The 14,197-nt window shown below is 41.3% G+C and overlaps 2 protein-coding genes across 2 annotated transcripts; both read right to left on the reverse strand.

Annotated features, from left to right (window-relative positions):
• Positions 1–22: 22 nt before the first annotated feature.
• LOC309526526 (olfactory receptor 4S2-like) lies at positions 23–946 on the reverse strand (the record flags this gene model as incomplete). Its single annotated transcript, XM_082212736.1, has 1 exon — positions 23–946. The coding sequence occupies one exon, from the start codon at positions 944–946 to the stop codon at positions 23–25; it is 924 nt and encodes a 307-aa protein (XP_082068862.1).
• A 4,589-nt stretch (positions 947–5,535) lies between these two features.
• LOC309517332 (olfactory receptor 4S2-like) lies at positions 5,536–6,474 on the reverse strand (the record flags this gene model as incomplete). Its single annotated transcript, XM_082196467.1, has 1 exon — positions 5,536–6,474. One exon carries the CDS (start codon positions 6,472–6,474, stop codon positions 5,536–5,538), a length of 939 nt encoding a protein of 312 aa, XP_082052593.1.
• Positions 6,475–14,197: the final 7,723 nt, after the last annotated feature.

Raw genomic sequence — 14,197 nt, forward strand, 5'->3', positions numbered from 1 at the left:
AACTTGCATCTCTTGTTATTTCTCACTCCATAAATACTTTTTTGCTCCATAATTTTCTCATGGCATTTTTCACCTCTTCATTTCTCAGTGTATAAATTAAGGGATTGAGCATAGGGGTGATAATAGTGTAGAATAAAGCCACACTCTTGTCCTGCGAAAATGTGGTGGGAGGCCTCAGGTAGATGAAGATGCAGGGTCCAAAATATAAGATCACAACAGCGATGTGGGAAGCACAGGTGGAGAGGGCTTTTAGGCGTCCTTCGGAAGAATGAGTTCTCAGCATAACTAGAATGCTGATGTATGAAACTGCCAAGACAAGAAAGCTGGTCAGAGATATCATGCCACTATTGGCAATGACCATGAGTCCAACCATGTAAGTATTGGTACAGGCCAATTTCAGTAAAGGGTGAACATCACAGAAATAGTGGTCAATTTCATTGGGCCCACAGAAGGGCAGCTGTATAGTAAGGAGAGTCTGGACTATTGAATGAAGAAACCCACCTAGGAATGAGCCTGCCACCATTAAACCACATACATTCTTGCTCATAATAGTTGTGTAATGGAGGGGTTTGCAGATGGCTATGTACCGGTCATACGCCATTGATGTGAGAAGGAAGATCTCAGTGCCACCAAAGAAATGGATGAAGAATAGCTGTATTATGCAACCAACAAAGGAGATTGTCTTCTTCTCAACAAGGAAATCTGCAATCAATTTGGGAGCAGTAACAGAGGAGTAGGAGATGTCCACAAAGGAGAGGTAACTAAGGAAGAAATACATAGGAGAGTTCAGACGGGAGCTGCTTTTTATGGTGACTATGATAAGTAGATTCCCCAACACTATTGCTGTGTAGAAGACCAGAAAGAGCCCAAAACAGGCTTTCTGTATGTTTGGATCCGGGGTAAGCCCCAAGAGGATGAATTCAGACACATTGTTTCTGTTCTCCATGAAGTCAGCCAAGAAGATGATTACAATCCAGAATTAAAATAACCTGCCATCAGACAAAATGAAGTATAGAGTCAACTAAAAGTGATATTTTTTATGTAAACCTGAGAAAACTGTAGTTGTTTTTTGTGACAGTTCAGAAATCTTGTGGGATGAACCTTCTTTCATTAATTCTGAACAACTCTGAGAATCCATTGTTGTCTGCAGCTTTGCCGCATACTGCAAAGGGCCAAACTATACATGACACTGCACACACCACTTTGAAGGACACCAAGGTTTTTTTAAAATGTAAGAGCAGGGGCAGTTTTCATTGGGATCACAAAACATTGGGGAGAGGGTAATCCACAAGCCCAATGAAAATCCCACTCCAGGCAGTGCTATTAGTCTTAGTGAGAAAGTTTCCATTAGCATCTATCAGAGCTTTTTTCCTAATACCAGGATGGCTCACAGCTGGGTAGAGAAGGGTTAAACTTCAGCTCCCTATGCATTGTGGTCCCAGTGAAAAATGTGGATTGGGGGCACACATACTATTAAAATGTTCAAATGTCTGATGTGCTTCTGAGTGGTGTTTTTCATCTCACATGCAGTTGGTCCCTAAAATCTCCAGTGTACAATGGACTGTGCACTGTTATGGGGAGTACTGACTAGTTATGGGGAGAATGTGACCAGGGCAACAAACAATCTCTTTGAATGCATTCCGAGGACTTTGCCTAGAATTAACTGGCATTGGAATCATATTTTTATAGATAGAAGCTTTGTGCCTTTAATTAAAAGATCTTTCATGACTAATGTTTGACAAACTTATGCCATCAGAAAGGACATCCCGTTTCTCAAGTTATGAAACCTGCATTACAAGATCAAATTAAAAGTTCTTCTTTGTATCAGGGTCTTATAGTATATAGGAATTTGGGGGCATGCACATCAGTGAAATTTATCATAGGGGCATGTTGTGCATGGTGTGACAGCAATACATAATGTGCTGTATCTAACACTTGATACATCACCAGTTGATACATCACCAGAAAATCCACACCAGTTGCACATTTTTACTGGCATGCAGCTGTTTCAAAGACAGGAACCCTACGAAAGGGTGGAGGGGACATGGATTTAGCATTAATCACATTTGAAGTTTTTGCCCACAACCATCCACAGGCAAAACCCTCCCACCTTTTCCCACAATAGCAAGAGGGCAACACAAAAAAAGCAACATGGCAGCATTCTCACCCCGATGGAATGTCACAGTTTTTCCTAATGGAAGTTCTGTTCCTTCAAAGAGCTGAATGTGTCATCCCAAAATCCAAAAGGTTCATTGTATTGCAGTGACAAGGAAACTACCCCTACTGTATCTTTGAAGAAAAGTAACTTTTAGAGTGCAAGTGGTCGGGGTACTGAAGGGCACGCAGTACCAGCACACACACCCCACCCAATGTTAAAAGTGTAGAACTTACTTTAACAACTTCATGGCGAGTAGCAGCACCTTTTATTCTATTTTTTTAAAAAAAAAAGCACTAGATACAAACATGCCTAACAAAACCTCCAACAGAGAGCCTTGCCTGGGGAGACGGAACCAGTGGAATGTCATTCATACACTCCTTTTACTGGGCCCTATGTTAACTTGGTTCTGTTGGGATGTATAAAAAAATCTGTACTCGCTTTCCACAAGGAAATAAATATTGTCGGCAGTAAAATAGGAATAATAATTTGATCATTTCCCAAATTTATATACTGCTTTTTAGCCTGCTTTCTTCAAAGCAATTAATGAATATTTCTCTTACAGGGATTTTGCGAGAATAAATGAGATGGGGAAATGCTGTTACCTTCCCTTGCCCTTATGGCTAACAAGACAGGCTATATATAAAATTAGAATAACAGGGGGAACAAAACTTTGAGTCCTAACGGGCATTTTATTTTATTTTTTTGCTTTAATCAGCAATCTACACACTTAAATCAATTGTTGCAGCCCTTCATTTATTACCTGGATGGCCTTCCTTAGATGCAATGCAGCAGGAGACCAAGTTTGTACGGGGCCCTCTCTTTCTCTGACTGTCTCTGTCTCTCTGTCTCTTACACATGCACACATGCACACTGTTGTGCTCTAAGAACCTAGAAGCATGTGGCTTTGATCAAGCCCTCTTAGCAAATCACTAAGATGCTTAATAAGCTCCCAGGAGCATTGAGATGCCTTCCAGTGGAAAATGAGTCATTAGAGAAACAACTCAACTTTTTAAATGCATAGGTTTGTATTCAACCAAGCTGTACTCGGAGCAGACCCATTGAAATTAATGGCCCCAAGTTAGGCCCATTAACTTCAATAGGTCTACTCTGAGCCGCACTAGCATGGGATACCATAGGATACAAATTTCAAGGAGGCATTTCGAGTTCTATCAGCCACAATGGCCATGTGTCCTTCATTGCAGAGAATAGCCCTCCATTTGAAGGCATCTTCTCTTTGAAGGGGTGACTTCTTCGAAACATAAAGAACCATAAGATGTGGAAGTGAGGAAGGGAGTGAAGTTACCTATCAACAGTTAGTATTGAACATACTGAACAAATGAAGGAGATCTGTAAAAAAAAAAAAAGTTGGAGGTATGAATGTCTGTATATTTCCAATGTCTTTTAATAAAATGGGGGGAATAGCAATTTTGGGGGGAAATGCATTGATCTTGATTTAGCAAGGCAGTATGTAGGTGTACTGCATTCAAGTTAATGCTGTCCTGAAAGATTTTCCCACTATTGGGTGGCACCAGGTAATGCTTCTCTAGTGGATTAAATATGCCAAAAAGTAGACTTCAGGTGTTTCACCATTAACCTTGAGTCATTAGGTTGTCACACACTTTTTTATTGCAAAAATAAATTAATTTAATTTAATGAACGGGGGGAAATATTTCTACAGCACAGTAAAGATAATATGGGGAGGGGAATTCAGGGCATACTCTAAGTATGAAAACTTTGTACAAAAATGGAAGAAGAAGAAAACAGTAATATCAGTTTCAGCAAGAATTAGGAAAAGTCCATTTAAAGTTTTATATTGGTACCACACACCCAAAATAAGCTGCATATATGCTGCTGTGATCCCTTACTTTTGGAGAAAAAAATGTAAAGGCATAGGCTCTTCCCTGCATACATGGTGAAGTTGAGAGGCGATACACAAACATTAGGAAACATTTTTCTAGAATGTAGCAAAATGGCAGGTCACCACATTGAGACAGAACTGTCCCTGGAACTTTTAACCATCTTTGATGGGGAAAACATGGATCTCCCTCACAAAGTCATGATGTCACTTATTCTGGCAGCAGCCAGACTAGTGGCAACACTAATTGGAAATCAGATGAGTGAGGATCAATAGATACGATTTGGCATATTGATTTGTTAGATAAACTAAACAACATAAATTAAAGCGACTAGACAAGAAAACACTATAGATGGCTTTTAAGGTCAATGGCAGGAATTTTTTCTATGGACAAAATCCCAATAAATCCCAGACTCCTGCCACCCATAGAACTCTCTGAAGTCTCTTGTTGGAATAAGGAAAATTATATTGAATATACTGATAATCATAGAAACTGCTGCTGATTTACAACATAAGCAAAAATGTGCTTCATCATCCTTTGTTGTTATTGATGTCATTTTTATGGAATAAAACTTCAATAAACTGCAGTGAAAAGATTTTAACTATCAAAACATATTCAGATCAATACAACCCTGTAGAAGTCATTCTACAAAGAAGGGTGGACAGACTTAAGGCTGGGGAGATTTACTTTGTTTTTACTTTCTAAAAATTGATTACATTTCTATCCCACCTTTCCAAAGAACTCAAAGTGCTATGTGTGGTTCTTCCCTCCTCCTGATTTTATTCTTACAACCACCCAGGATAGGCTGGTAGACAGTGACCTCGTCTCCCAGGTCCTAGTCCAACACTCTAGCGACTGCACTACAATGGAGCCCAATACAGTGGTGCCTCGCAAGACGAAAATAATCCGTTCTGTGAGTCTCTTCGTCTAGCGTTTTTTTCGTCTTGTGAAGCAAGCCCATTGACGGATTAGCGGATTAGCGCTTTTAGCGGCTTTTAGCGGCTTATCGGCTTAGCAGATAAGCGGATAAGCGGCTTAGTGGCTTAGAAAAAGGGGGGGGAACCCGCAGGAACTCGCAAGACATTTTCGTCTTGCGAAGCAAGCCCATAGGAGATTCGTTTTGCGAAGCACCTCCAAAACGGAAAACTCTTTCGTCGAGTGAGTTTTCCGTCTTGCAAGGCATTCGTCTTGCGGGGCACCACTGTATCTGCAAATGGCTGCTAGATACAAAGCAGCAGCTCAGGGGCCAGCGCTAATTGAGATAATCTGCATATCTAAGCACAAATTGACATCTGAGTTACTTCAATCAGCATCTTTAATATCATAATTTGGGAATAAGAGGGAGCATTTTTGTTGTTGCTATTACTACAAATTTGGGAATCAGAAATTCTTGCTGGTCTACTGCAAAACTATGACTAGATTCCAATCTACCTTCTACTCGGCCCTTCCCTAAAGCACAATATCCACTGCTTATTTTAATCATTGCAACTCACATGGCTTAAATGAAAAAATATATAAATGTCACATTCTTCTTCTCCGTCTTGAAATCGCTTTTTGGCTCCACAATTTTTTCATGGCCTTCTTCATCTCCTCATTTCGTAGTGTGTAGATCAATGGGTTGAGCATTGGTGTGATCACAGTATAAAGCACAGCCACAGTCTTGTCTTCTGAGAAATTACTGGAAGGACGTATGTACATAAAGGTGCATGGGCCAAAAAATAAAATGACTACCGTGACATGGGAAGCACAGGTAGATAGAGCCTTGAGACGCCCTTCAGAAGAGCGATACCTCAAGGAGACCAAGATGGCAATGTATGATGAAACCAAGGTGATAAAGGAGCTCAGAGCAATGACTCCACTATTAGAAACCACAATGACACCAATTATGTAGGTATCTGTGCAAGCCAATCTTACTAAAGGGTGGACATCACAGAAATAATGATCAATCTCATTGGGTCCACAAAACGGAAGTTGATTGGTGGCAATTGTCTCCAGCAATGAGTGCATGAGCCCTCCAACCCACGAGGCTGCCACCAGCTGCCCACAAACCCGCCTGGTCATAATGGTGGTATAGTGGAGAGGTTTGCAGATTGCAATGTACCTGTCGTACGCCATCACTGTGAGGATGAAGCTCTCAGTGCAGCCAAAGAAATGGACCCCAAAAAGCTGTGTCATGCAGCCAATGAAGGAAATGGTTTTCTTTTTGGCAAGGAAGCCCGCAATCATTTTGGGGGCTGTAACAGAAGAGTAACATATGTCTACGAAAGATAAGTAGCTGAGGAAAAAATACATGGGAGAATTCAAGCGGGAGCTGAAGAAGATAGTGACAATGATGAGGAGATTTCCCAACACAATGACCAAATATAAGAAGAGAAAGAGCACAAAACATATTTTCTCAATCTGTTCATTTTGGGTGAGGCCAAAGAAGATGAACTCTGTCACGTTGTTTATGTTCTGCATCACCTGCAATGAGAAGTGATGAGTTTGCTCTGTAACGTCCGGTGTTAATGAGTAGTTGAAATCCAGAAATATATTGCATGGCAAGCCTGACATCAACTATAGTGTGTGTGTGTGTGTGTGTGTGTGTGTGTGTGTGTGTGTCCCCACTCACCCCCAAAACAGCTATTACTAACCCATTTTTTTCTGCTGAGATAATCAGTGGCATTCTGTAGGTGATTTATAGAAAAGCCGGTCAGTTTGCATTTTTTAGTGCAGAAAGTATTGATCTTTCCTATTCTAATTAATTCAAGAGGGTTCTGGAAGCTTCTCTGTGTGAAAGAAACAAGCAGAAGGTTCATGGTGTTTGGGTCGTTCCTTCAGAGAAGCTGAGTACAGCTGGCTTAAATTGGTTCTCTTATCTCTTTCTGTCAAGGTCATGCTGACTATAATAAGAGGCCAGAAGGAGCCTGGGTTTCACTCTCTCCTTCGATCTCTTTTCCGTCTGGTGTGGTGTTCTGTACATAGTATGCTTAGTGTTAAGGTTCAGACTTATTATAAGTTATTGTAAGTTTAAGTTAAGTCTGCTGCAACTGGAATTCTTATGGATGGTGCCAATCCTGAATGTATTGGATTTGTGACCATTATGCTCATTTGCCTTCAATAGCAGTAAAGCTCTGCTAGATGAAATACAATTGCCTCTGGTCTATTTTTGGGGAATCCTGCAACGTGTTTAAGTTATTACTCTGCTAACTATACATTGGAATCTACTCTGGATCAATATTGAGTATAATTCCATGGCAAAGCCTTCTATAAATTCTGGTTCTCTTTGTCTTGGAGTAGAAGAAATGCTTGAAAAAGCTCTCAAATTTATATACAGTTCTGCTTAATGGAGTGCCTTCTAACAAAGCTTTTCTATGAATAAGCTAAGAAACCTTTCCTGCAAGTTGATCTGCAAGGGAGTAAGCACCCCACCCAGCAAGCCGGAGCGCTTACTCAAGAGTAAGTTCTGCGCCTTTCATGAAATCTCTTAAGGGTGCCTCCAGACTGTCAGTATTTTACAGGAAGGATTCAAGTGCATACCCAGAAATTCAGGTTTCCACAATTAAAGCGGATTAAAGTGCTCTGTCACCATTGTGCAATAAATCCAATCTAAACATAGATATAGATTTTTGAGAACTCATCCTGATTTGCTTGTACAAAACTGACACAGAAGTTAGGGCTCATCCACACTTCTGCTTGCTCTGCTGTTTCCCCCCAGGAAAACCTGCTGTTTACTGCCAAATCAGAGAAAACGTAAATCGAGTTTTCTCCAGATTGACATTTGCTCTGATTTAGTGCTAAAGAGTGATTTTTCCAGAGGAAAGTGACAAGGCAAAGGCAAAAGCACTCAGTCCTGTAACTGGAAAGCATGGGACAAGCAGAAAACCACTCAGTCCCTTGCTTTCCAGGCATGGGCAAGCAGAAGTGTGGGCAAGCCCTTAGATTTTGGCAGGGCTTTACTGTGCATCCATCATGATTTGTTTCGACACATCATCTCTTTAGTCATTTGTTCATTCCACACTTTTCAATGGATTTACCCATCACTTTCCATACCACAGAAAGTCTGTTGCTTTTTTAAAAGCAGGTTCATTGCACTAGGGCAACAGAATGTTTAATTCACTTTAATTGCACAAACCTAAATTTCCTGTTTTGTTGTGGGATGCTTCCTGCAAGCTGATGGAGATATGCAGGAAGGGTGTAGAATGAATGAATTAATGGAAAGGCATATAAACACTCCAAAAGCAAATCAGGATAAATGCTCCCTACAAATAAATCAGTATATTTAGGGTTGCCATATTCTGAGGAGCAAAAAAGAGGTCACTGTGACAACTCTCATTTTTAATAATGCTACTATATGTAGGCAATAGAAGCTATAATATATTGCTGAGGGGGGCAGGAGAAGAGAAGAGGAAAGCAAGTCTTCAGCCACCAGTTATGTCTATGTCTCATCAAGAAAGTATAGCCAGAGACATTTTGGTAATTTTTTAAAAAAAATCCACCTGGACAGAAATTTTACTCCTGAAAAAGAGGACGTGTCCTGGAGAAAGAGGACACATGGCAACCCTAGTATGCATCATAAATCGGTCATATGGAGGTACCCTAAGACATGTGAAACCTCACAGACTTCCCCACTTTCCTGTATTCAAACCCAGAAGTGGCTTCCTAACCAGAAACTCTCCCCAATATTTTTTCTGTGTTACCTCCCTGAAAAATTTAAAGGCAAAGATGTGCAAATTCAGCACAACAGTACTCATTAGTTCTCAGATTGATAAGCAAGCAAACAAATATGTTCTGTTTTGAGTCGAGGCTGCAGAAACAGCCTTTATTTTCATTTGTACTGTAATGAGTGCACAACTTGGAAATCAGAGGTGAGAAGCAATTAAGTATGCTTACCCTGTTGATTTCAAGATGAATTCATTTTATTGCTGCAAGCCTGCACTAGAGCAATGGTGAAGTTCATGACATTTACATCATCTACAAGGTTAGAGCTTCTTTACCAACCTTCAGTGCCACAGGATTCTTGAGTTTAAACATTTGTGTTTTCAACCCAAGGAAGAAAAGCTGTGCCACCTAACCATGTATGAAACTCAGCTTCTTCTTGCACCAAACAGGAAGCTGTAAGAAGGAATTACATGTATATTACTGCATCTTACAATCATCTCAAGCATACATACTTGGTTCCAAACACCTGGAGACCAACCACTCCTTTCAGCAACAATTAAGTTCCACCAGCAGTCTTGTCCTGGGAGGCCAAATTATTTCCTCCAAAGGATACATAACTATTAGCTTTGTGGACTTCTTGCCAAAGTTGATGTCATATCACAATGTAACTACTACTTTATCTGCAGCTTTTAATTAGGCCTAAGGGGGATGCATCCACAACTTTTTCTGAATTGTTCCAGGATTGTCTGTGATTCATAAATGAGGTTAAGAACAATGGCTGGCCCCACTCCAACTTTGTAGCCACATAGTGGCCAGGGCTGCATCTATTCAGAGCCTTCTTCAAAAAGCAATGATTCTGCCAAACATCTGTTCAGAGAGGACAGAAGAGTGGGGAATAGTTTAACCCACCAGATGACTTTCTAAACATATGATTGGCCTAATCCAGCATGTACATGCACATGCATTTTCTCATTCTGCTTTGGGTACATACGGGGCATCTGCTTCTCTTTGCATTTGGTCCCTGGCTGGATTGGAGTGACTATGGACTGCATATTTATATAATGCCTCCCTCAACTTCCTGATCTTCTGCTGGGGTAAACTGGAATCACTTTACTAAACACAAGTTTAGGCTGCTATTACTGTATATGTGCTCATTAGCAAGAAGCACCCAAACACACTCCCACATCCAACTTAGAAGCACATATTAGTAGAGTTGGAAGGCACCACAAGGGTCACTTAAGTCCAACCCTCTGCGATGCAGGAATCTCAACACATGGTCCCCCAACGAAGTTGAAACCAGACCTGACCCTGTTTGGCTTTGCAATTGTGCTAGCAGTTTTATTGCTGCATCACTAACCATAACTGGACCTGTCAACTGCCTCTGGCTAGCATGCAAACTCCCTATCCAAACCTCCTCTCCAATCCCCATTTACTTAGTCACCACCTAATGGCCAAGGCACCTCCACAACCAACCTGAAAGTGGGCAGTACAGGAACAGCCGCTCAGTTAACTTGATTGGCTGCTGCTGCTGCTGCTGCTGCTGCTGCCCAGGAGGATTCCCCTGCTAAGTGCCTGAGGGCTCCAGTCCTGCCACTCACCACTTGGTCTAGGGCGGGGCTTGACGGGCTCCATAAAGGACTGCTGCTGCTGGGCAAGGAGGACTCCAGTGTTTTTTTGTTGGTTTTTTTAAAATTGCTGTTATTTTTTACCTATGTCATTTTAAACTGTGATATTAGTGCTGTATTCTTAGTTTTAGATTTTGATTTATGTGGAAATCGATTTCTTTTTGGTTGTGTCTTTTTTTGATGTGGTTTATTTATTGTTTATGACTTTTGTAATTATGACACCTAGGAAATAATACATGGGAGAATTCAGGCAGGAGCTGAAGACGATAGTGACAACTATGAGGAGGTTTCCCAGCATGATGACTAAATAGAGGAAGAGGAAGAGCACAAAACATACTTTCTCCAGGTCTTCATTTTGGGTGAGGCCAAAGAAGATGAACTCTGTCACATTGTTTATATTCTGCATCACCTGAACTCCTCATCTGTGACTAGATCACCTGCAATGAGAATAAATAAATTTGCTCTTCTACTGTTATTGAGTAGTTGAGATCCAGAACATACTGTGGAGGCTGATATCCACTACAGTGAACATAGTATTTATGCATTTTCCCCACTCTCCTGCAACACTACAACCTCTCATGTTCCATTCTGTTCACTTCACTGCATCATAGTTGCAATGCCCTGCAGTGCCCCTTAAGCTTGGCACCCAGGGTGAGAACCAGTCGTGCTGCCCTACATCTGCCTCTGCTTCTAAACAGAGCTTTTCCATGACTAAGCTGAGAAACTTTCCCTGCAAGTAGATCTAGAAATGAAGTAGCACTCCAACCAACTGCTTTGCCCAGCAAGCTGAAGTGCTTACTGAAGAGTAGGTCCCATGTCCTTCATGAAATCTATGACAATTGTCAATATTTTGCAGGAGGAAGCAATTAACTATGCTTATCTTATTGCTTTGAAGCCTAGTTCATTTTATTGTTGCTGGCTGAGCAACTCTGGAGTTCATGGCATTTAAACCACCTGCAACATTAGAGCTTTGTTATCACAGGATGCTTTAAAGTCTAAAAAACACTGATGCTTTCAACCGAAGAATGAAAAGCTGTGCCACCTGACCACATATTATCTTCAGCTTCTTCTTGTACTCAACAGAATGATGTAAGAAGAAATCATCTTATTGCATCTGCCAGTGTTCTCTTCTATGAATCTTCTTGCACTAAACTGTGATTGAAATATTTAAGGTCAAGTATACATAAGGGTTCCAAACACAACTACTCCTTTCATCAACAATTAAGCTCTTCCAGTCTCTTCCTGGGAGGCAAAGTTAGTTCCTCCAAAGGATATATAACTTTTTGCTTTGTGGAACTTTTGCCAAGTCTGATGTCACATCACAGTTTAGCTACTCCTTATCTGCAGCTTTTAATTATGCCCAAGGGGGATGCATCCACAACTTTTCCTGAATTGTTCCAGGATCCTCAACTGCATTCTACTATTCCTCAATTGTCTGTGGTTTCATAAAATCAAGAGGTACAGAGCAATGGCCCCACTCCTATTCTGTAGCGACACAGCAGCCAGGGCTGCATCTATATGGGGCCTTCTGCAAAAGGCAGTGATTCTGCCAAACATCTGTTCAGAGAGAAAGGAAGAGTAGGAAATGTTTTAGCCCACCAGCCCACTTCTTAAACATTTGATTGGCCCAATTGTTACTCTTTGAAGAGTGCACAGCCCCAGCAGTGGATCAGTCTGCATTCACAGCATCTGTTAGCAAATGTGTTTCCTTGTTCAGCTACACATAGGGGCATCTTCTTCTCCTTGCATGTGGCCCCTAGCTGAACTAGAGGGAGTATGGGTTGCATAGGTATCAATTTCCACCCTCAACATCCTGATATTCTGCTGGGCTAAACTGGATCAGGCTAGCTTTTTCCTCAGATGCCCCTGTCTCCTCATGCAAGCCCAGTCAAGCCAATATAGGAACATAGGAACCTGCCTTTTATCGAATCTGACCATTGTTCCATCTAGTTCCGTTTTCTACACTCTTCTTTTTATGGTTGCAGCTATTTTATTTATTTTATAATTGCATATTCTATTGTTGCAAGCTGCCCTGGGACCTTGTGTTAAAGGACAGGTTAAGCAGCTCATAAAATTAATAAGGAATAAATATCACATACTCTGACTTGCAGCTGCTCTCCAGGGCAGGGGCAGACCTTCGTGGTATGCTGTCATGTGCAAGGCCATTTGCACCCACATGACACAGGCTGAAGCCGAGTTTTGAGAAGGAGGAGACCTCCTACTTCCTTCCTGAAGCCAGGCAAGTGCTTACCAGGCTTTGAGAATGCACCCTCCTTGGGTCATGCCTTTTTATAGTAATCTACAGGAATGGTGAGTAATGGGGGATATAGCAGAAGTGTATAACCATATTCATGGTGTGGAGAAGGTTGTTAAGGGAGAATTTCTCCTCTCACAATACTAGAAAGCGGGGGAGATCCATTGAAGCTGGATGTTGGAAGATTCAGGGCAGAAAAAAGGAACTACTTCTTCATACGGCTCATAGTTAAATTCTGGAAATCTCTCACAAGAAGTAATTGTTGTTTAGTCGTTTAGTCGTGTCCGACTCTTCATGACCCCATGGAACAGAGCACGCCAGGCACTCCTGTCTTCCACTGCCTCCCACAGTGGAATCCCGCAGTGGAACCCCTTCATGGATCACTGCCTTGCCATGGCGAAGGAGCTTGCATAACTCAGAGAAGCTATGAACTATGCCAAGCAGGGCACCCAAGATGGACAGGTCATAGTGGAGAGTTTTGACCAAACGTGATCCACCTGGAGCAGGAACCGGCAAGCCACTCCAGTATCCCTGCCAAGAAAACTCCATGGACAAAGACAAGAAGTAATGGTGGTCACCAACTTGGATGTCATTAAAAGAGGAGAAGACAGATTCATGGGTCATAAGGCTATTGATGGCTAGTAGCCATGGTGGTTATGTTCTAGCTCCTCTGTTGGAGGTAGAATGCCTCTGAATACCAGAGAGAGTACTGGCATCTGGATGGCCACTGAGAGACCATAAGGCCAGACTAGATGGGCCTCTTCAGCAGACTTCTTCTTACGTTGTTTTGTTCCTAGTTGACATCCCAAAGTTCACCCTTCATACTCTTCCCTGGTGCCTGGAGAAAAGGGCAATTTAAAACAAAACAGTGCCCTTATTGCAGTGCCCTGCCCTCCTTTCCACCTTCCCCTCCCCACCACCAACCCAAGCAGCTCCTGAGCAAGCATTTTCAAGAAAAGTTCCTTTTAGTTTTTAGGGTTTTTTAATTTAAAAAAATTAACTCTCTGCAAAAGACTGTAGTGTCCTAACATAAAAGTCACTGTCCCTCTGCAGATGAGGCAATAAAGCCTCTTGTCATTTCAACGCCACACCTCTTTCCATGAAAGCATTTAGGTTGGGCTGCCATATGTCCCGGACATTACTGGGATCTCAAAGGCAGAAGTGATGCCTGGGGGGAATTCGCAGAAGGCAGTGGTTTGTCCTGGATCTTCAGTTTTCTTGGTGTTTTCCTTAAAAAAAAAAAAAAAAGTTCAACAGCTTTCAGGTTTTCTTTTATAAAGCTCAACAATTTTGGTGGTTTCCTTTCATTAAAAAAAACTGAACAACTTTCTGGTTTTTACTTTTTGAAATATGCCAACCCTATTTTTACGTACTAACGAATATAATATTTATTTGTTTATTTTATTCCATAAAAATCATATACTGATTGATTGTTTTAAAAAACTCAAAGCGGTTCATAATATACTTTATCCTGGTGGCCTGCTCTGAGTATAATCATATTTATTTGCATAGATAAGAACACTAAGCAAGAACACAAATGTATGAGTCCTTCCTTTACTAAAATATAAAAAATGAAACCATATCAGGAGGGAACCATTCCTCTCCAGATTCAGATCTAATGGCTGAGCCCTGTAAAATCATAATCTTATTTCACGCTTTTTAA

Source organism: Podarcis vaucheri, assembly GCF_965113315.1.
Source record: "Podarcis vaucheri genome assembly, chromosome: 1".
Classification (NCBI taxonomy): domain Eukaryota; kingdom Metazoa; phylum Chordata; class Lepidosauria; order Squamata; family Lacertidae; genus Podarcis; species Podarcis vaucheri.